This window comes from Rhynchophorus ferrugineus, unplaced genomic scaffold (assembly GCF_030347505.1).
Source record: "Rhynchophorus ferrugineus isolate W39M unplaced genomic scaffold, kcgeb_rfMv2 rfM2, whole genome shotgun sequence".
Taxonomy (NCBI): domain Eukaryota; kingdom Metazoa; phylum Arthropoda; class Insecta; order Coleoptera; family Curculionidae; genus Rhynchophorus; species Rhynchophorus ferrugineus.
This window is the reverse complement of record NW_027472581.1, coordinates 49,887,460-49,911,273: the sequence shown is the minus strand read 5'-3', so window position 1 is coordinate 49,911,273 and position 23,814 is coordinate 49,887,460. Positions and strand designations below refer to the sequence as shown.

General features: G+C 30.2%; 1 protein-coding gene across 49 annotated transcripts in view; it reads right to left on the bottom strand.

The window, feature by feature from the left end:
• Positions 1-23,814, bottom strand: part of RhoGAP19D (Rho GTPase activating protein at 19D) — a 520,079-nt gene that overhangs the window by 66,915 nt on the left and 429,350 nt on the right. For 21 of the 49 annotated variants that reach the window (XM_076395790.1, XM_076395796.1, XM_076395789.1 and 18 more), the window contains 8 exons: positions 15,942-16,070; positions 6,201-6,443; positions 5,791-6,144; positions 4,093-4,378; positions 3,544-4,015; positions 3,028-3,066; positions 2,085-2,362; positions 1,832-1,960 (listed from right to left, as the gene is read on the bottom strand). In XM_076395790.1, coding sequence (XP_076251905.1) covers positions 1,832-1,960; positions 2,085-2,362; positions 3,028-3,066; positions 3,544-4,015; positions 4,093-4,378; positions 5,791-6,144; positions 6,201-6,443; positions 15,942-16,070 — 1,930 coding nt within the window. Of the gene's footprint in view, positions 1-1,831; positions 1,961-2,084; positions 2,363-3,027; positions 3,067-3,543; positions 4,016-4,092; positions 4,379-5,790; positions 6,145-6,200; positions 6,444-15,941; positions 16,071-22,326; positions 22,461-23,814 lie in introns of those variants that run through there. The other 28 variants (XM_076395821.1, XM_076395827.1, XM_076395830.1 and 25 more) reach the window with 5 other exon arrangements.

The window sequence follows — 23,814 nt, the reverse complement described above, 5'->3', positions numbered from 1 at the left end:
ATATCTCATAAACGATGATATAAAAACAATTAGGTAAAGAAAGTTATAATTAATGATCATTAATTAGATGGTAATGAAATATTTTTGCTAAAAAGGTTCATAATGCAAATATAATATCGGTAATAGCTTTATATAGATTCCAGATAAAATATAATACAATTAAACCAAAAATGTACACAATTAAATTAAATTTTTATTAATTTAATTTGCTAGTCATCTATATTTCGAACGAAGCCAAAGATACCGAGAACCACAATCTGAAACAGATAAAGTTAAAATACGAGCTTGTTAGGCAGAACAGTTCATTAGTGGTTGCATTTAAGAAATTATTGCCGGTGACGACCGTAACCATTAATAATAACGGTGGAAGTTCGAAGATAATTTAGAATATAGCTGGCTTTTCCTGTCTGATCTCCTTCCTACGCCCGGCGGTCTCACTGACGGGAACTCGTAAAAATTGATCCAGTACTGATTGCAAACGGGTACCCCGTTAGTTTCGGTTCGATTAGAAATCACTTACAAATCAATTAGAATACTGGACCTATAAGTTAGGAAGATATAATGTTCCAGTTTTCGTCCGAATTAGGATTGGCCCAGTTGAAATCTGGTCAGATCAGGTCAGTAAAGTGAAACGGCTCTTTTCGAATAATAAATAAATATTTCTTATGTGAACCTATAACGTTTAATTTTACTTTAAATTTTACTTAATAATTGAGTTATTCAATTACAAATAGTGACACAGTGAACTTTCTTAATAAAGCTTATTTTCCTAATCCCCACCTTTATATTTCAATATATGTTCACATTTTTATACAATAATAAAATGCTTCTAAAGGCAAAAATTAAACAAACTGCAATAATATCCACCTATTTCTTAAGATTAACTGATAGCTACGATAGTATCAAAGTGATCAAAGTGAGTCAGTGATCAAATATATTTTCCAGATATTTCCTATCTTTATATCCTACAAATAAATTAATACTTTATATAGTAGGTATCATGTATATGTGTAGCATTAGGTTTGACTGGAAACAATGTATAATGAAATAATATTAATCCACCCTAAACTAAATGAATATTAAGTATATTTTATGTTAATAATACTACATTGGTTAGAATTTTTGGATTAAATCTAATAGTTTAAGTATGTTTTATATGAAAGAATCATTATTAACTGTTATATAACACTTGTACAAATACAAGTATCTTTACTTCGTATTTTTTTTTAATGAAATACTGTCATTTTCAGTTACCATATTAAATAGTAATGCATCTTAATATAGTATAACTTTCATCTGCTAAATTTATTTTCATTTTTCTGCCATATTAGTTGAGTGCTCGGTTCAACACAGATCTTATAATATATATATATATATATATATATATATATATATATATATATATATATATATATATATATATATATATATATATATATATTATAAGATTATATTATTATAAGTTGATTAAAATGTTCTTTGAACAAAAAAAACAATGTTACTAACAGCTTAGAAATTATGCACTGACGGAATTTTTAATGTATCTAATAACATTCATAGCAAGAGAAGTAGTTGAAAATAAAATGTTAATTATTTGAGTTTTTATTTACCCATAACTTGTATATAAATAAGATATTGTAGAAATATAATATTTTATGATATATAGCAGACGCAAAATGCAAGGAAAAAGCTTGTATAGGTATAAATTAATTAAGAGTTAGTTTGAAATAAAAAATCTAAATGCTGAATAATACATTGATGAATATATTATGTAAAAACAAACACACGCCAAATGGTTAATACAACAGGCAAACAAAGTACCACTCCTGACCTGGACTTTTATTTTCCTGGCCTGGAGGCGGACAGTGAATATACTTGCTACCACTGGAAATAATAACGTTTCCAGAGAGATTTTGCCTGGACAAACTGGAAAGCGGTTCGAAGACGCTACTGCTGCTTCCTAATAATTAATGACAAAATAACACTCACGGCATTACAAATATGTACATATATACAAATAACACCTAATATATATTCCGGCAAAAGATAGATACAATTCAGATATACAATATAAAAACATTTACCTGAACTATCCAATGACCGGCTATCACGTTGAATACGCTTTGGTGCCGACAGGGAAGCGGCAGAGGCAGTTGATGTAGTGCTGGGATCTTTACGTGGAGCCTCCGGAACTGCATTCTTCACTTCGTATTCGTGAGCTCGTTCAGTTACGTTTGGTTGAAGCACCTTTTTGCTCAATCTAGCCAATTCACTGAAAGGAATGTTTGTCCGGCTAGCCTCTGGATAATTTTCGAACTCCTTGGCTTTCTTCTGGACATTATACAGATTTGGAGGATTCATCCTAAAAAATTGTAAAATTATCATCAGCATTGAGACTAAAAAACGGTTAGGAAATTAATTTTAAAAATCACAATTCAAATAGTTAGAAATCATAATAGTATTAATGACATAAATATAGATCTTATAAAATATATATTCTTAATTATGAAATTCATTTAATTAATGAAATGAAATTAGGTATTTAATTTGTGAAGCTGTTATTCATGTGTATTGCTTTAAAATGTTAAGCAATATGACATCTGTATTATTATTAAAATTCTGTTATTATAGTATACTAGTGTACTATTATAGTATATTAATACATAAATTATTTAAACAAAATAAGAAATAAATTAATGAAAGTGGTCATATTTGGAAATATTAATATATCACAAATAAATTTGGAGACCAATTACAAGGTTTTAAATTTTAAATGGTTAATATTTATATTACATTTGTGTGTAAGAAGTAGTGATATTCATAATTTTTGCCGCTTTCTACCTTTTCAAAAAACTGCTAATTAAAATCCACATAGCATCAAAATCGATTAGAAATAGGAAAAAACTAAACACTTAAAAAAAAACATGTTAATGACAATATATGTCAATCATTTAAAACACATTCTGTTAATATCACGTCACCTCATCAGGTTTAAATAAAACCCAGAAAAAAAACCTTTGAACTTACATGGGAAAAAGATACGCCAGAATGTAATTTATAACACTCCTGCAATAAATAAATAGAAGAAATATTTTACGTTGTTCATTTAATGTTAATATTTTATAATATCACTCTCATTTTTTAATTTTAATGTTTTTTTTGTTATAAGCAATTATTTGCATGAATCGATAATTAGAGAAAAAAATTGTTCTAATCATGTTGCTGAAATGTTTCTATTAGTATAAGTTAAAGAAATAATTATTTATTTGTTTTCGAGAATGTATATACAATGTATCAATGCTGGTTCAATAATGACTAACTGGTATGAGACTTCAGTAAACTGAAATATTAATTGTTGCAAACCATTTAATTTATATATTTTGACAGATATTTTCAAATTGAATTGGAAATTTATATAAAAACAAACTATAAAAAAGAATATTGATTATTTTACTACAAATTTCAGTGTTATCTAATGAACAACTAAATATACAATACTGAATCTGAAACTCGTTAAAATCATTAATAGGGAACTAATTTTACCTTCTTGCCTCAGCAACTGCATTTTCCTTTTTCACTGCTTCAGTTTCAGTTTCAAAATTAGGAGCAGTTTCAGCTTCCCTTAGGCTAGAGTCATATTCGTTTCTGCCTTTCGGAGAATGAGCATCTACTGTGGGCGTAGCGACGCTGGGTACTCCTCCACTATGATCTCCATTGTATCCAGATGAAATCATTTCTCGTTCACTATCGAGATCATTCCTGATACGGTTGACGTTATGATGTATCGGTTTATTAATATTTCGACCCGGTGCCTGTACGGGATAGTCGTTTGGTGGCCACATTGTTTTTTCGAGCTTCTTCGGACGCCCATGAAACGCTCGTAAAACGGGCGTTCGCAGGAATTCCTCTTTTTGTCGAACGCTCTGGCGTACTCGAGATATTCTCACCGAATCATCGATTTCTTTTCCGGTCAGAGTTGAGTTGGAATCGCATGAAGTAATGCTATCTTTACTACCTAAAAATAAAATAAAATAAAACATGTTAATATTTCCGTATATTGATAACGACAAAAATAAAATTTAAAAAGCTTACTGTCTGCCATAGAGCTGATGCTTTCTCGTCGATTTACATCAGACTGCATTCTATAGCCTTGGTCAGGCAAACCCATATTTTCTCCACTTGAAGACAAATATGAAGGCTTATATATGGCCTTCATGGTTTCCACGTAATGTCCAGAGTCTTCGTCGGAATACGTCAGTGATGTAGCACCACTATATTCAGTGTTCGATAGAACGTTACTACCCTCGCTCGCTCTACGGCCCATTTTGCGAAAAAGTGGCACTTGGGGTGCTGCCCGTGATCTCTGCCGATACTGTACCTAAAAATATATATAATTGCATGAAATATTTTTGTTATTTGAATTTACTTCAATATGTTAAAATTGAATTTTTTAAAATCTTATACAGGCGGCGTTGTAAATTTATTTGTGTAATGTATAACATTTCGAACAAATGATGTATGTTATATACCGATACATTAAGATAGATGTTTATTCAAGATTTAGTAAATTTTTTCTTTTGTAATTTGGTTTTAGGTGTTTTCAGAAAGGTGTTTTTCAACAATCATATAAAATACGAAACACTGAATGCATAACACGACGTATGTTAACGGTTTCAATCGGTTGCTGTGAATATAAAGTTCATGGCAATTTGAGTAAAAACAATGAATTTCAGAAGATCATCAGAGGAAAACTAGCGGACGAAGTTTGTAGCTTCGATACTCACAAATAATTTAACTATGTCGAGAATGAACGATGACCACCTACATTTGGTCGTTTCTTCAGCAGCGAAGTATTATATAGCGCAACTGATAGGGTACTTCATATTCCAGAAAATCGGCCTGGTATCTAACGATATGCCGTGCCGAGATATGTGTTTAACTTATAGAATATGATTGATCGGCAGTATCATTTGTGATTTCGATCCAATAACACATAATTTCATCATCACTTCATTACTTTCAGTAAAATAGAAGTTGTTTTTAACTCCTTCTGTTTAACTACTCCTATGTTACTGATGATTTATATATACATATATGGGAATGAGAAGATATGGAGAACAAAACATTTCCGCATCTATTATGAGAATCTTTGATTTTTTGCGATAATTAATTCTTTTGCGGGTTAAATTTGAACTGGCGTATTCATGAGCGGTGGTTTGAGAGATTTGAATAAGGCAAAAGTGTTATAGGTACCAACGAAAACATTCAGTAAGTGTCTACTATAAACGACTCTAGATACATATTGTTGCGAATTTTACCCCTCGTTATGAAATCGTACGTCAATAGTATCGAAGCATACATTTTGCAATGACACAATTATAATGACAAATATAAAGATCTCCTTTTATGAAGATATTTGAAACGTAATAACTTCTATTAATAGTACAACGTTGAAACAAATCCAGCTGAATATTCGCCAAAGAAAAATTGAACCCATATCATGAAAAAGTCTGGTACCATAGTTTAACCTTCAACAATTTTATTTTGATAATTTAGGTTATTAAAAATATAATTAGGTATAATTATATAATATAATTAATTATTATAATAAATTATATTGATTTAAAGGCAATTAAGAAAATAAAGTTTGACTAAAACTATAAAAATATATAAACATCCTTAATTAATATGATAAAAATTATAAAATAATATAAATTGTTATACATAAAAATATAATTTAATATATTATTGAAAGATTATATATATTAAAATACTAAAAATAATTCTTACTTCATTGGGACGTAAAATTTCAGCATAAAGCTCTTGTTGATTTGTTTGCCCTCTTGAATCCAAAATACTTTCGGCGCTTCGTTGTTGACCTTGTCGGCCTAAATCATTCCCAGGCACACCTCTGTATCTCTGGACACTTTGTAATAGGTGCCGATTTGGTGGATAATGATGGGCCAGTTGCAAGTAGTGCCACGCTGCAGGATCTGCTTTTATTTGTTGCTGTTGCTGCTGTTGTGTAATATGTCTGGTTAATATTTGTCGAGCTCTGTCCTGTTGAGGTATACTCCTTGACTGCTGTTGTTCAGGTTGTAGTGGTGTTTGGTTAGAGTATGGATTATGCGAATCAGGAAATAACTAAAATACACAAAAATAGGAAAAACAATAACACATAAAATCGACATTAGACTTACTCTTTGAATGACGTCTTCTTCTTTGGACACAACTAGTAAATGTAGATAATCTGGACTGTTGGTGATTCTTTGCACTACTTCCGCGTAAGTGAGGTTAGCTGTATGACATGAATTTACTGCTACGATTCTATCTCCTTTACGAAGTCCGGCAAGTCTTGCGCTTGGGCTATAAACTTCCTTTACGAATATTGTGTCCATCGGTTGATAGAGACAGCCGCTTTTCGCATGTCGGCCATCGTCTTCCTAAAAAAATATTATAATTATTAACAGGGATAGGTTTTCATTACTATTTATAGCGTGTGTTTTTAATATTTATTTAAGTAATGGCTTTTATTATATAACAATATTAAAAAACCTGGTAAATATGATTAACTAATTAGAATTTTTAATAATAAACTTAGTTTTTATAGATTTTTCAGCAAATATATTTCATATTAAAAATACATAATAAACTTAAAATTAGACACAAAAAAATAGAAATTTAACTTTATAGGCAATTTTGGAAAAATATCGCTACTTTTAACTTATTACTTGTTTTAACCGCTATGCTAAGAACCGCGTGATCATTTGGTTGATTCATTTCGGTTCTATGGTGTATTTGTTTTTTATTTTGGAGGCCATAGTTCAGTTCCAACCTTCGCAGGGTGAAGACGTATTTTCAATACGGTCCAAGCTATAAAAAGATACCTTTCTTTAAAAAAAAACCAGTATTTTATTACGGTTATTTAAGTGAGTGTTAAAAACGCATAACAGATGCGGCTATCCGTCTCTCAGTGAACCTAAAGTGTAGCGAATACGTGTTTACGTGACCAGACAAAAGGACTGCATCTCATTTTTATTAGTGTTTTAAAATTATTTCATCTTATTTTACAACAGCCCTTTTGAAATTCATTTATAGTATTTTTGGTCAAAAACTAGTGCTAAAATAACGTTAGTGAAAAATGAAGTGCGTGAAATAAACAATGTATTTATTTTATTTTTTTATCCCCTGGAAGTAAATTAAATAAAATACTAAAAATTAAAAAATAGCAAACCATAGCGATTCAACCAAATCACCTGCACACTTTGATATAAGATTAGAACAAACAGCAATAACGCAAACTCCACCATCAGAATGGACTACAGTCATTAACAAAAAACGATTGAGAAGTCCAGAAGAAGAAATCGCGAGGAAACAAACAAGAATCAGTGACTATTGGTTACAGAAACCGATAGAGACAAAAAACAGTTTTAGCAACCTGTCGGAAGAAATTGAAGAGAACATACAACCAAGCCCTGAAAAAGTTATTCCGAAACCACCACCAATAACAGTCTATAAGGTAGGAATAATAAAAAACATCCATGACCTATTGAAAACCATTACTACGAACTACACAATTAAAACAGTGAGCTATGAAACAATTAAAATCCAATTGTTCGAAGCGGATCACTTTAAAGTTCTTATAAAAGAATTAGATGAAAGAAACACCCAATACCATACATTCAGGCCAAAATCCGAGAGAACATTTAAATTCGTGTTAAAAGGATTACATCACGGGACGGACTTTAACACCATCAAGGTAGCACTAGCTGAAAAAGGTCACGAGGTCGTAAATATTCACAATATACGACATCACACGACAAAAAAACCTCTGCCTATGTTTTATATAGATATAAAACCTAATGGAAATAATAAGGCGGTGTATGAAATCACCAAATTGTTAAATGTAAAATAATAATATTATTAAATGCGAACTACCACATATAAAAAGAATTATACCACAATGCACAAGGTGTCAAGCGCACGGACACACAAAGACTTACTGTCGCAAATCATATAGATGCGTAAAATGTGCAGGAGAACATAAGACAGGAGATTGTACTCGTAAAGTTCGCGATGAAAAAGTGAAATGTGTTAATTGTAACGGAAATCATTCAGCGAACTACAAGGGTTGCGCAGTTCACAAGCAACTACAGCAGAAACTCTATCCGGCCTTAAGGGAAAAAAGGCATCAACAAAAACAATCCACTACTACCAATCTACCACTACCAACCAGAACAAGTCAACCAGACATAACTTATGCCCAAATAGTTGAAAATAGTTCAGCACAAAAACGAGAGACAATATCTCAACCTACTGAAACTAGCAACATCTCAAGATTAGAAAATATGATGGCCAAACTAATGGATCAAATGAGTACGATGCTTGGTCTACTCACAACCGTCGTAAGCAAACTTGCCTAATGCCTGAAACCAATAGCTACAAAATCGCCGTCTGGAATGCCAATGGGCTCCAACAACACGCCAGGGAACTAAAAATGTTCGTAAATGAACAAAATATTGACGTTATGATGGTTTCCGAAACACACTTTACGGACAAAAATTATTTGAAAGTTCCTAAATATAAGCTTTATCATACAAATCACCCTGATGATAAAGCACATGGAGGTACAGCCATAATAATTCGAGATGATATAAAGCATTTCGAAAAAGAAAAATTCCGCAAAGACTACCTGCAAGCCACCAGTATAACCATAGAGGAAGCCCATGGACCATTAAAAATTTCTGCGATTTAATGCCCACCCAAACATAACAACAAGGCAGAACAATTTCAAGAATTCTTCAGTACGCTAGGTAATAGATTTATAGCAGGAGGAGATTATAATGCAAAACATTTAATGTGGGGTTCAAGAATAATAACCTCAAAAGGTAGAGGTAAAACTGCTCAAAGCCATAAGGATAGATAACTTACAACATACCTCTACTGGTGAACCAACATATTGGCCTTCAGACAGAAATAAAAAACCAGACACAATAGATTTCTGTATTACAAAAAATATTGATCCAAAAAAGTGTCAGGCAGAATCATGTTTCGACCTGTCTTCTGATCATTCACCAGTAATAGTAACAATTTCTTCAAAAATTACCATCAAAGATAAACCCCCTTCTCTGTGCAATAATAGAAATATCTCTCAAAATATCTCTCTAAACTTACCGTTACAAACTGAAATGGATATAGAAATAGCAGAAATAAATCTTACAAAAAATATACAGGAGGCAGCATATTCCGCGACTCCCAACAGTGAAACATTTCCAAGAAAAAATACACATATATCATGTACAATACAGAAAAAGATAGCAGAAAAAAGAAAGTTACGACGAAATTGGCAACAGCAAAGGACTGAAGAGAATAAAAGAAAATTTAATAGGGCCATAAAAGAGCTGAGAGATCTAATCCAAATCGAACAGAACCAAGGCATTCAAGAATACCTAGAAAACTTGACATCAACTGAGGCTACAGACTATTCGTTGTGGAAAGCAACAAAAAAGCTTAGGAGATCTCAGCAGCATAACCCACCTATTAAAACAAGCGAAAATAATTGGGCGAGAAGCAATAAAGAGAAGGCCGATATTTTCTCAAAACACTTAAAAAATGTTTTTAAACCTTTCCAGTCTCAGCTACATAAAGATGACGAAAATAAAATTACTAGCTTTCTAGATTCGCCATTTCAAATGGATTTACCGCACGAGAAATTAACGGTCAAAAAAGTTAAACATACAATAATGAGAGAGATTAATATTAAAAAAGCTCCAGGTTATGACTTAATTACTGGCAAAATTTTAAAAGAACTATCAGAAAAGGCTATAAAACTATTAACATATATATTTAATGCTATGCTACGAATTAATTACTTCCCTAGTATCTGGAAAGTAGCTAAAATATTAATGATACTTAAACCAGGAAAAATACCAGAAGATGTGACCTCTTACCGACCTATAAGTTTATTACCAATAATCTCGAAAGTTTTCGCGAAATTATACATAAAAAACTAAACTATATAATAGAAAAAAGAAAAATTATTCCAGAACATAAGTTTGGCTTTCGCAATAAGCATGGGACTATAGAACAAGTGCATAGACTTGTAAACCAAATAAACGCTGACCTAAATGCCAAAAGATATTGTTCGGCTGCTTTCCTAGACATATCTCAGGCTTTTGACAAAGTATGGCATACGGGCTTGCAGGTTAAACTAAAGAAACTTCTCCCTCATCCGGACTATCAGCTACTAAAATCGTATCTCACTGACAGACATTTTATTGTAAATCAAGGCGATGAACATACCGAATTAAATCCCATATATTCAGGAGTTCCGCAAGGTAGTGTACTGGGTCCAGTACTGTATCTTCTGTATACGGCTGATCTGCCCACCACAAAAATAACTACTGTGGCAACATATGCAGACGATACAGCAATCTTAGCATCCCATGAAGATCCAGTCACAGCATCAATAAACCTACAAACCCACCTGGAGCAAATACAATTATGGTTGAAGACATGGCGCATTAAAGCCAATGAATCAAAATCCATGCATATAACGTTTACCCTGCGTAGAAGAACATGTCCACCAGTAAATATCAATCATCGTCAACTCCCCCAAGCAGAGCATGTTAAATATCTTGGTATGCATTTAGATCGACGCCTAACCTGGAAGAAGCACATACTCTCTAAACGGAAACAACTAGGACTAAAATTATATCAAATGTATTGGCTCATTGGGCGCAAATCCAAGTTATCATTAGATAACAAGGTATTGCTGTATGAGTCTATACTCAAGCCCATTTGGACATATGGAATTCAACTATGGGGTACCGCTAGCAAATCTAATATATCCATCATTCAACGGTTCCAAAATAAGGTGTTGTGTGCCATTTTTGATGATCCGTACTACATTTCAAATAAAGTGATACAACGCGATATTCCTCTAGAACCTATAACGAGTGTAATCCAACGTGTTTGTGTGAAGTACTTCGGAAGAGTGTCAGTGCATCCCAATGTACTCGCTAATCAGCTAAATATGCGACGTGATAGTGAAGTGCGTAGACTAAAACGTTTAACACCACCTGATCTGATTACTGGACATATGTAGAGTTTAGAATAAGCATTAGAATAAGACTAATTAATTAAGATAATATTTTATACAGAAGATTGCTTAATGAAGTGATTTTCTACATGCCATATATATATAATATAAACAGAAGAAATACTTATTGCCAATAGGGCAGATTGTGGACTCACGAAGAGTAATAAAAAAAAAATAAAAAATTTTGGAGGCCATATTCCGGGAGTAGAAAATAATGTCCTAAATTTATCATTATTATTAAATAAGATATAGAATTACAGAATTTTTTGATAGATCAACTATTAACTACTTTAATATATAATGATTTTCTCTATTCTGTTCTATTGAATAAGTCATCAATTTCCGAAACTACTTCCTAATATTTTAAGTACAATAAAAAATTCACAGTTAACTAAAGACAAGATAAAATAATGATTGTTGACCCGCTGATTATGTATAACCCCTAAAAGAAGTTCTGAATCATTGCCTCGAAAAAAACACATGTCATAGATCTACGCCTGACATTGAATGATTAATTTAATATTTATTCCGGTACTTTTTTCGTCTATTTGTTGCCCATTGTATAAGTGAAAGAAGATTTACAATACATTTCATATACGGTATGATGAGCGAAATAATTTTTAGTTAACTGTACTAGTCAAATTATGATGGATTACATTATTTTACTAATAGTTTATTGTTCTCTAATGGACGAATACAAGGCGTTTCGAACATTTCTCGTCGATATGTGGGAAAATAAATAATAACAGATTTTTATAATTTAATGATTGATCATTAGTAGAGTTCATCATTAAGTTTTTATGTTACAGTTTATTTAATTGAAGAGGATTATATGATATTATTACCTAGAAAGATACGATAAAATAAGACTGGATTGACAGAAAAAAAATGTAAAACTAATATAACCGTAATCAACACTCATATGATAATTGTTAAATCTAAATTTGTACTAATAATAATAGCACTAATATCGGCCTTACGGCTAATTTTAGACATTACTGCTATTTTGTAGTTACCTTATCAAACAAACATTTGCCAAAGACACGATGTTTGTTCGTTAGCTTATCTAAAGAAGAAAGTTTTCAACCAGATCTCCATATCCACATCCAGATTTCATTCTTCAATATATTATTGTTCGGAACATATATGAAATATTAGCAAATACTCAATGGATTTTGAGGTTATCGTACAGTTCTTCGTTGGATACCAGTAATAAGAATTGATAATTAATCAAATAACCTTCTTATTTATGCATATACTAACTTTAGATATAATTATCTTTTTATTTTGGTTGGAATCTCCCAAACGACATATCTTGTTTTCAAATCACTCTAGGAAGTTATTAACATTGTAGTGATCAGTCGACCATTATATAATATCAATACACTCAAAGAATATCAAACCAATATTAAATAATGCCAGTAATATTTAAAACTATTAACACCATTAAATTTAAACTTCTTTACATTAAACATATCAAATTATTGTCTAAATTTTCTTCCAGTTTAAGTTATATTAGTTTACCTAAATGATTATCATACATCCAACTAATTTGGACACATTTAGATGAAATCCAACTAATTTAGACACACATTACACAAAATGATATATTTTTAGTACACAGTAAACTGTTTAAAAAATTAAAATATCCTCTGACTCATTTCTTGATCTATATTTTTTCTATTTAATTAAGAATTAGTTACTTATTACTATTAATTATTATTTAAATTAAAAAAAATGTAATCTGATGACGACACAGTTATCATGGCAAAAGATGTATCTCTGTCTAAGGCTGTAGAAAAAGTACATGTATTATTCAACAAGATCTATAAATGGACTAGAAACTCGAAAATACAACTTAACAGCTCCAAATATGTTCATGTTAATATTGCGTTACGGTGAAATGAAAAAAAACTATTTATAACAAATAAATATATCACTTGACAGATCACAATCAGCTAAATATCTTGGCATACATCTCGATGGTAGGTTAAATTGGAAACATGATGTTAGACGAAAACTACAGCAGATTAGACTCAAAATCAAGCAATTGTACTCCTTACTCGAAAGCTACTGATACTTTCAATTTGACCTAAAATCAAGTGATCCAACTTTTCGCTTTAAATGAAATAAGGTAGCTAAGTCACAGCAACATGGAAGCTACTGGATAACACGCAGGAAATCAGAAGAATACCTTTAGCTTAAAAATTTAGTTTAGTTTTATTTTAATTTAGGAAATACATATATATATATATATATATATATATATATATATATATATATATATATATATATATATATATATATATATATATAAATGTGATTCCCCACACGATTCTCCTTGTAAAATACATGACGGTATTAAACAAACAAAATATTATAAATATTCGCAAATAAATGAATCGCATAGCTTAGATAATTTTGAGTTTATTGCTATCTTGTAATTGCAGAAAAGTTTTGATTAAAATATAAATGCAGGTCTAAACAATAAAATATATTTCGTTTTAAATATTAAATAAATACCATATATTAAAAAATCAGTTACATAAAAAATGAATTAAATTTTGTAGATGCAGAATTATTAAAAACTAAAAATTAGCATGAAAATGCAATGGTATGTAACAATTTTCTAATTATAAAGATGTTGATAAAATATAAAGATGTTATAAACTAATTTTATGATGCATGTCTACGATAAATTATCACAGGGAATAATAGAGAAATAAGATGACAATGAAAATAAAATTATTTGTTCAGCAGCAAAAATCGAAAGATGCACACTGTATTGCAATTTCTTAAATTTCTTATGATCACATACAGATAAATGTAATTATCATTCAGAGCGCGAACTCATTTCCTGGCCCACAGACGATAATAAAAATATCGGATCTGCTGGATTTATCCATTTCGAAAGTTTTGTCAACAAATCAAGTTAAAACCGAAAGATTTTTCGAAATAACACCTGACCAGTATCCAGTAAATGGCAAATTTAAAAGACTACCTATTCGAGTAGTATTAAATATGATTAAAGTGAATGAGTTAGGCGCAAAAACGAAAAAGCTGAATTGTATAACATCAAACATTATCATCTCTTTCAATCGAATGATATACAATTTACAATACACCTCAAAAGCCCGAAATAACTGTAAAGCTAGTTTTCCAGTAGAATTTTCCATGGAAATAGACAACAACCTCAATCCTAAAAAGACTTCTCGAATCGATGACATTTCATCAGATCATGTTAACACGGATGTTCACAAATAATTATAGTTAAAAAATCTGATAAACCGGCAGAACAACTCGGGCCTCGCTGTCCTATTTCTCTACTATCTATGATATCTAAATTATTTGAGAAAACATTATTAAAGCGGTTTAAACCTTATAAAAATACTAGGTTCCAATTTGAATTTCGAAATCACCACTCAAAAATAGTGGATAGAGTAAAAGCGGTTAATGGTAAGGCGTTTGTAATATTCCTAGACTTTTGATCGGGTATGGTGTTATGGACTAATCTACAAGAACAGCTGCTGTTATCGCAAAATTATCTTAATTGTTGGAACGTATATTTTCGAAAGAAGAGTTTCACATGAAGGGGTATTCTTAATATTTCAAATTATTTCGGCTGGAGCTATGATAGAGAGTGTATTTGGACTTCCTTATCTGCTCTGGACTACTATATCCTAACAAAAGAACCAGTCCTTGGAGTATTTGCCGACTACACAGTTATTACGACAAAAGACACATCTCTACATACAGCTATCGAAAAAGTACAGGTGGCAGTCAACAAGATCCCTAAATGGACTGGAAAATACGTACAGCTTAATAGCTTGAAATTTATCCATGTCATCATTTGAGAGATATCCAATTCCGGGATAATATTCTAAGCGGAATCTGCGAAATACCTCAGTATCCATGGTACCTCGATGGTAGGTTAAATTGAATATATATATATATATATATATATATATATATATATATATATATATATATATATATATATATATATATATATATATATATATATATATATGGGGTGGAAATATTTTCTGTCAATTAGAATATCAAATATCCAACACTGTCAGGTTCTTCGATTCAGATTCGACAAACACGTATCGATACATTATCAAAGAAGAATTGCAGAATCGACTTAGGAAGTTATCCAAAATTTTTCCGCAAAATATCAAAGAGGGTTCCCCGCAATCATTGCAAGGTGGAAGTAAGTAAGATACTGATCAACGTGCAGAAAATCAGACCTTGAAGCAAACCAAATCATATGAACTTGTATAGTGTACAAGTGTTACACTTAACTTACCTTAAATAGTATAATTTATTATTTATATTATAATTATATATAATTTATTTTTAATTTTAAAAGTACACACTGATATATTTATTCCATACTCGTTGTTTGAGAAATTATTCAAATACAACAGAACAATAGTAATAAATAAATTTGTAAACTAAATTGTACTGAGGTATCCAACATAACAATTAAAAAACGTATAGGGACGTCATTACAAGAATGTGAAACACCGAAAAAAGATAAATGAGCTAAGATAGTTTTTAGTGAATGACCAACAACAGAGAAATTAATTAAATTATTAAATAAAGATTAATAAAATTAATTAATTCGAACCTCAACATTGCTGTCTGAGGTATTCAAGACCTCAAATTGATTCACATAATTTAGATATATTATGAAGTATTTAGCAAGGCTGGACTATTTTTATACATAATAATTTTTGAAAAATACACATTTTTACATTAAAGTGACTTGGGTTACCACCCTACGATCAATGCCCAAAATAAATGTTTCAAAATAACTTAAGTTGATACATACCGCAATTGAATCAGGTGGGTAAACAATAAAATGTCGTAGAGTAAACCCGAAATTATTTCCTTGTCGTTGAAGGTACAAACTCCTTGCACCCTTGCTGCCTCGAGGCAATTGAACCACTCCTTGTGGAATCTGTAACAAAATTAGAAAATAATTAAAACCATAAAATGTAATAAATTATATATCTAATAGTAGCAGTAGTTTGTCTCGCACACACTATTTCCATATACGATAAAACTGATTGGCTGATTAAATAAAATGATAATAGTGATTTCTGAAATATTTCGATTTTAATAAATTTGAAGTTTGAGCGAGATATGATGTGTTATTCTATTGATTAGTGAATTACCAATTCGAATTTGTTATTAAACTGCTTTGGTTTTCACGAACGAACTGGAAATATTTTTAGAATTACAATATATATAATATTAGGTTATTTTGTCGATAGATTAAGGACAATACGATTTTGTTTTATTTAAAATACATTGTATTATTCAATGCAATCTCCATAAATATTAATATATTTATTCTTCTATTTTATGGATTCAATCCTTTTTCGATGACATGAATAAATATTGAGATATAACAGCAAGCACAACTCAAAGGATATAAAATCTGGCGAATAGAGTCGATGCTGCCATAATTCATGCTTCTGCTTTTCGCCCTGGTTTGTTCGGGTTTACATACCTTGTCCGGGTGAAAAGACACCATGTCCTTTACGACAAACTTGTACATCCAGTTGATACAGAAGGTCACAATAATAATTCAACTTTATTATTTGACAGTTCATTTCACAAAACTGATGCCAGCATTATTTGACAGAAATAGACCAACTACTTCTGCTAATGTCCACTTCGGACACATACTACCGCGTTCATATCACTCTTTAACCTTTATACTGATAAAAGATCCCGGTGGCAGAAAAAAGTTTCATCTATATTAACTAAATATTAGAATCTAAATTGAAATACCGATAACTCAAAAAGAAAATCGCCAACGAAACTCAATTACAATATTAAAAAAGATCCAGGGCATGATCTAATAAGTGGACAAATACTTAATACTAAAACAAGCACATGTGCCTAAGACTACATTGTGAATAAGTGTATATTCAGTGGAAGATTAAACTAAACTAAACTATGTAAATCGCTTAACGACAAAACGACGATCAACATCACCGCTACCAATCATATCTAAATTATTCGAAAAGTTATTCTTAAAACTATTCAAAGTAATTTTTGAATAATCAACTCATTCCGACAAACCAATTTGGATTAAGAAATAAACATTCGACAATTAATCAGGTTCATACACGGATGTGATAGAGAAAACATATGAAATTAATTATTGAAAATAAAAGGAAATTTGTTCAGTCATCCTTCTAGACGTGCGGCCATTGATGATCATTGCAGCCAGTGCATTGCCCAAGCATTTGATGAGGTCATGATGGCCTTGAATACAAGCTGGCAAACAAATTACGTGGTCAAATAGGCCAGATCGTCAAATCCTATATTTTCAAAAGTTATTTTAGAATAAGATCGGTGACGAATTTTCAGATTTATATATATATATATATATATATATATATATATATATATATATATATATATATATATATATATATATATATATATATATATATATATATATATTGCATAAAGAAATCTAATATTAACACGATACAAACTTACGAAAACAAAGTTCTTCGCAGCATTGTTTACGACATGTGATACATTAAAAATAACGACATAAACGAAGGCATAAACGGTCAGCGAAGGTATTTCAAAAAAAAAACATCAAGAGAATGCGTGAGCATAAAAACGTCAAAGAACTACAAGTGCTCGATAACAATGAAGAACTTAGAACTCCACTTTAAACACTAACTCACAAAAATAAAAATTAAGAACCATCTTTTATCGAAGACAAACCTTACTGAATAACCTATACATTCCTTATACCTTAGACTTCATTATCATTACACGGAAGTTTGTTAACGGTAACGTTTTCCTCAGTTAATTAAATTCAGTAACCTTTACTTTTTACGATATGTAACAAATGTATGTTCGCCGATTTCTCTGTCAATTAGGAACCGATTTTCAAAATTCTCTTTTTATTTGAAAGAGTGCACTTCCAAGGTGGTTCCATTGGAACCAAGTCAGGATCTGATGAGGGGAAAGGGGGGTAGGTAGAAGGAAAATCCTTAATTTCAAAGGCATCTACAATGTTTCACATATTTTTATGATTGACTGATTTTTAACTGATGTGACGAAAAATCGGAAGTAGTTCAGTGTAAAAGTCATTCAGTTTGCTTTTTAAGCTAACTGTTTCTTTGGTCTAATGGATAGAACGTTAAGCTCACACGCGGAGGTCGCGGGTTCAATTCCCAACAGCCGGACAGCAGCTTTTTTGTTCTAGTTTGATTGAAACATTTGTCAAATTACCTAGATTAGGTAGCAGACTCCAGGGCCTGAAACGTTCCTTATTTTTAATCATTGTTTATTTATTCCTATTTTTCCTCCTATGCGCTGTACTTTAACTTGGGATACACATTGTAATACTTAATAAAATAACTGCGTAATTTATTGAATAAATATATAACACTAAAAAGAGAAAAATAAAAATTTTTTAACAAAAAAAAATTGAACCGACTTCAAAAAATAAAGAAGTAACTCACTAAAAAGTAAAAAATAATCAAACTTAGACTTTTAACACAAACGAACGTCTTAAAATAAAATATGTACATAATAATCGTTAATAACTAAATAAAAATAAACAAAAAGCTTATTCAACCTATCTACTACACGTATTTTATATTCTACTATATACGCACAATTTGGCTTAATACCTACCTAAAACCTATTTATCTATTTACAATATTATTTTAACTACTACCAACTGATCAATTTGAAGTCGGTGCCGAGCCTAAACAATACAAAAATAATAAGATAATTTTGGGACACAAAATTAAATTAGGAATAAAACAAATTTAATTTGTCGCTCGATTGCTTTTCATTATTTTTTACGTTTTAGTGAGTTCCTTGTTTATATTTTGAAGTCCGAGTAATTATGTTTTTTTGCTGATAGATTATAACGGTATATCACACATTTATTAATTTTCTATTCAGATTCATTAAGTAGTCATTTTTATTTTTATGCTTTTTTTTCCTGTTATAAATGTGAAATTACAAATTTTTTTATAGATATCTAAATTTTTGTAGTTATATTCTCCATATTCATCGACTTTTTGATATTTTTTAACAAGTTATCATATTATTGTTATAGGAATATCAAAACTAAAATGTAATGATGCCATACCAGATTTTATTAAAAACAAACATACTCATTGATTGATATGGACATGTTAATCGTCAGATTTTTTATCAATCATCGGACTTCAGACCAAATTATTATAGATCCAAACGATAATCATTCTTGAATAATATAAATATACAATAACCAAGATGCTATTTCCTAATCAGAATTTGAATAATTAGAAGTAAAAACATTTTTTCAAAAAAAGTAAATTGAGAGATTGAAAACGCACACAATTATAATATCTGTTCATCCACAGATTCTTTTCAAACTAACTAACCTATGCCTTCAGTTTCAGGCAGATAGGAATCAGTAAGTACAACACTAAAAAGACCAAGAACTAAGAGTGTAGTAGTAATATAATTCATGGATTACAAAAATCAGTCACCAGAATTTCGCAATTTTACATGCCTTTTCATAATAAATGTTGTAGAAGGAAAACTGTTTTACATATGTTATATTTAACACCTTAAAGAATAAAACATCGTATATTCTCTTTATTGATATATTATTGGCCACATGAAAATGTCATATGTCATCGTCATATTTGTTTAAACAACACAATTGTCAGATTAATTAGAGGTTTTAGATGTTTTTAAATTAACACTGAATAACAATTGAAATCGATATTATTATGTATATATTTTTATAAATATTTTTTTTTAATTAAAATATATGTTTTAAATATTTCCTTTCGTCGATCTCTCTGGTGATTTAATAGCATAAGCAAAGCGCATAATTTAGTCACGACATTATATAGGTGAGATCACCCTCTATGTATGCTTTTATATTAGAGTATGATTGGATCGGCAATATCTTGGTTAATTTAAAACCGCACACTCTATGCAATTTGTAGTATGACAGGTTGACGATAGATTGGACAGACAAGCGATGCAATCAAATTTAGTATTTTGGACTCAAACTTAAACGATCTGAACATAAATCGGTCGTGAGCACAGTCGTAGTACCTTTCAAGGAACGTGGCCTCTAATATTTCAAAACAAACTATAGCGGCATTAGTCGCCACTTTGTTAGTTAAATCAAGCCAATAAAAAAAAAGAAAATGGGATACAAACTGGTTATTACAGCGATGAACACACACATAAATTAGCAGAAAAAATTAAGCTCTAGTGATCTATTAGATATCAAAAAATATTTTAAAATGGACAACAACGCGTTTAATTTATTGTTAGAATTAGTTTATATTTTCTTAATCCGTTGGTGATAAATATCAATAAACTTAACCTAAAATCTACGATTAATTTCCATATTATTTACTGCACTGTAACATAAACGATCAACGGTTGGAATTTAAAATCGTTTTGATAAGCCGAAAGTGTGCGCACACACATTTCGCAATTTGTTGCATATCAAACAGATTACAGGGATGCGAACAAGATGTAACATATCATTGGGCCGTTGAGCGCAGGCGCACTTAAATAAAATAACTGACTCAACTGATTTCAATTTATTTTGGTTACGTTTTCATTGTTTACATGTCGGTATTTCGTTGAGAGATAAATTTAACTAAGGTACCTCTTTGAAAAAAAATTAATTACAATGCAAATACAGGTCTACAATAGAATACTAGAATACTAGTTCTACCCTGAATAAATCAATATTTCACGATAATTAACGGAATTGATAGTTGAAAAATTTGAACTCAAAATAAAATCAAATTTGTATCAATATATACTTATTATGTTATTCACATTTACTAATATATCTTTCTTCTCCACTAAATAACTAACTAAAGAATGTAATATAAAGAAAACCTTTTAGCTGAAGTATTGAAAACTGAAATGAAAACGAAAGAGACAAAATAAAGTTTATATCAAATATGGTATATTTCAATATCGAAGTAACAGCATTGGTATATTCAATTATGTATATTCATATATCATTGATGATTTTCCTTTATTTTTGCTTCTCACACCACCAACGTGCCCTAAATGTTGCGTGTCTGGAATCTTATTTTATTAAGCGTATTTTATTAAAAAAGAAGATTATATTATTACTGTAGTACATATTCCAAACATATACAGTACTGTCTGCAATAGTCAGTACTTATTCCATATTCTTATTAAACTAGTATGCTTATCCTTAATATTTAAACAATAACACTAATATTGATATATTTTCAGCTTCGTTATAATGTTTTAATTTTCTCTATCACCAATAAAAAAACTAACGTTTTGTTAGTTTTTTATGAAGTTCATAAAATTTTCACAAAAATATATAAAATGTACAAATATATAAATACATAACCATAGAATTAACAAATAAATAACCACAACTTGATGTAAATTATCGAACATCTTGTTCACTTCCCTGTAGTCTATACCTTCAAACGATTCAACCACGTTCTATTATTTGTTGAGCGGCAATACCAGATTATTCAATTATCGTTTCTACAATAAAATCTACTTCAATAGTTCCCCAGTTCTTACTAGATAGTGGAAATGGCACAATCGGTAGGATTATAAAGCTGTTACCCTTTGAATGTATTTAATAAAACGGAATCTAACAACTGTTTAAGAAGCAAAGACGGATTTGGAGTTAAATGGTTAATCTTTCCGATGATTCAAATCACCCATAACCTAGTCTACTCAAATTTAGGCGGAGGTGTCACAGTTTAAGGTGTATTAACACCAAAAGGAATGACAGGAATATATTCAATAGTCTGTATACCATGGTATTTTAGATAAAAATATAACAAATACAATAGTGTATGAAAGTACATTACGACTCTATGAAACCATTCATTGTCATTTGACGAAGGGTATTATTTTATGCGACTACTAGACACACCTCTAGTGATTCAGTCCCTCATTTAAAGAAAGTGTAATTTATCATATTCACTTCCGTTTATGTTATATTAAGATTAGATTGGAAATATTGTTTATACCATCTACCTTATCTAACTAATCTAATTTTTCTTTTACAATAAAATATTTTAAACTAACAAAAACAATGTGTAACCCTCTAATTAGTGTAACCACTCTATCTTATACAAATCTTATATAAAAAATCAGGCACTAAATAATTACTATTCTATTTAAAATAATTAACTTACTATCATTTTAATTAGTTATGATTTCAAACATCCGCTGTTTTCATTATTGTTGAAAGTCACAAAATGCGTTGTATCCGTATATCACAGAAAAAAAATGCAAGCCAAAAAAACCGCACGTTATTTATAAAAATGCAATTAGGAACTGAACTGCTGGTGTTCAGGGGCGCCGTTTGATAAGGCAGTTGCCACATTTAATGGCCACTAAATATACAAAAAGGTAACCGACACTTACGATACAAAACACGTATTTATACGATTGCTCGAAAAATGCCATGTTAATGTTATTTCAGTTTTCCTGGCAACGTCGTCTACAACAGATAAAAACTGATAAAAAAGATATCAATTGTGATTATAAGTGTTGAGAGTCGATATATGTTCTTGGTAAATATATTCGGTAATCAATCAGCAAATATTAGTGCTCGATAATGTCACTTTTATAATAAAATTCGTTAGGCAATTATGGGAAAAACAAAACCATTGTAGGCCTAGTAACGATTACATTTTTTTTTAAATAGTAATGAATTCTTGGGAAAATAGAGTCAAAATATTGTTAAAACCTGAGATAAATATTTTTGGCAAAGTATTTAATTAAAACAATAGCATGAAAGTATGAGTCATAATAAGAAAACACTTATTTTAATCTTTCTTTCTTAATCAGTTCTTGGACTTTCTGTTGATGTCAAAAGAATAATTAAAATTTCTAAACAAATCTAAAAAGGATAGTGTGATTTGATGTTATATAGATTATTTATTACAATTTCTTAGAAATAAGGACGCTGATACTGAATCTTGTGTGATTACATGCGATTAAAATATCAAATAATATGTAGGGTAGGACATCTGTCGGTTTACTTCAGAACTACGTGTAAGTGCAATATTGACGACAGTATCGTATATATTAACACGATAAAACATTATTTTCGTCGTTTGGGTCTTCAACGAGAATAGTGATGTACTCTCTTGAATTTATCACTTGATTTTTTATAGCGACATCTTCAAGATAAATCCATAAAGAATTAATGTATTTATAAGTTATTATTTCAAACTGATAGAACTATAAACAATCGACAATTAAAAAAATATCTTTAAGAGAATTGGCTTACTAATCAATTATGTGATTTAACTGAAATTGTTATCCACTAAGATGTTGAAAATAGTATCAATCAGTTGAAAATCTTTACAGGTCTTGTATTAAAAATATGACGAATATGATCAACATCTGTATTCTACATATAAAGGTAGATTCGTTTAGAAAATTGAGGTTCCAAAAGGTTATTTTTGTCATATTTTGCTTTTGTTAAAAAGAAAAAAAGGAAAAATGTAAAATGTAGGCAAAATGTATTTTTGGAAAATTATATGGTAATAAATTCTTTAACGGACGCCAGTGTTATAAGAATCGTTATCAAATTTATATAAAACTGGATACCAAAAGAACCTTGATACTTAGATTTCATATGAATTAACTAAAATTTTGGAGTGAGTTTTCAT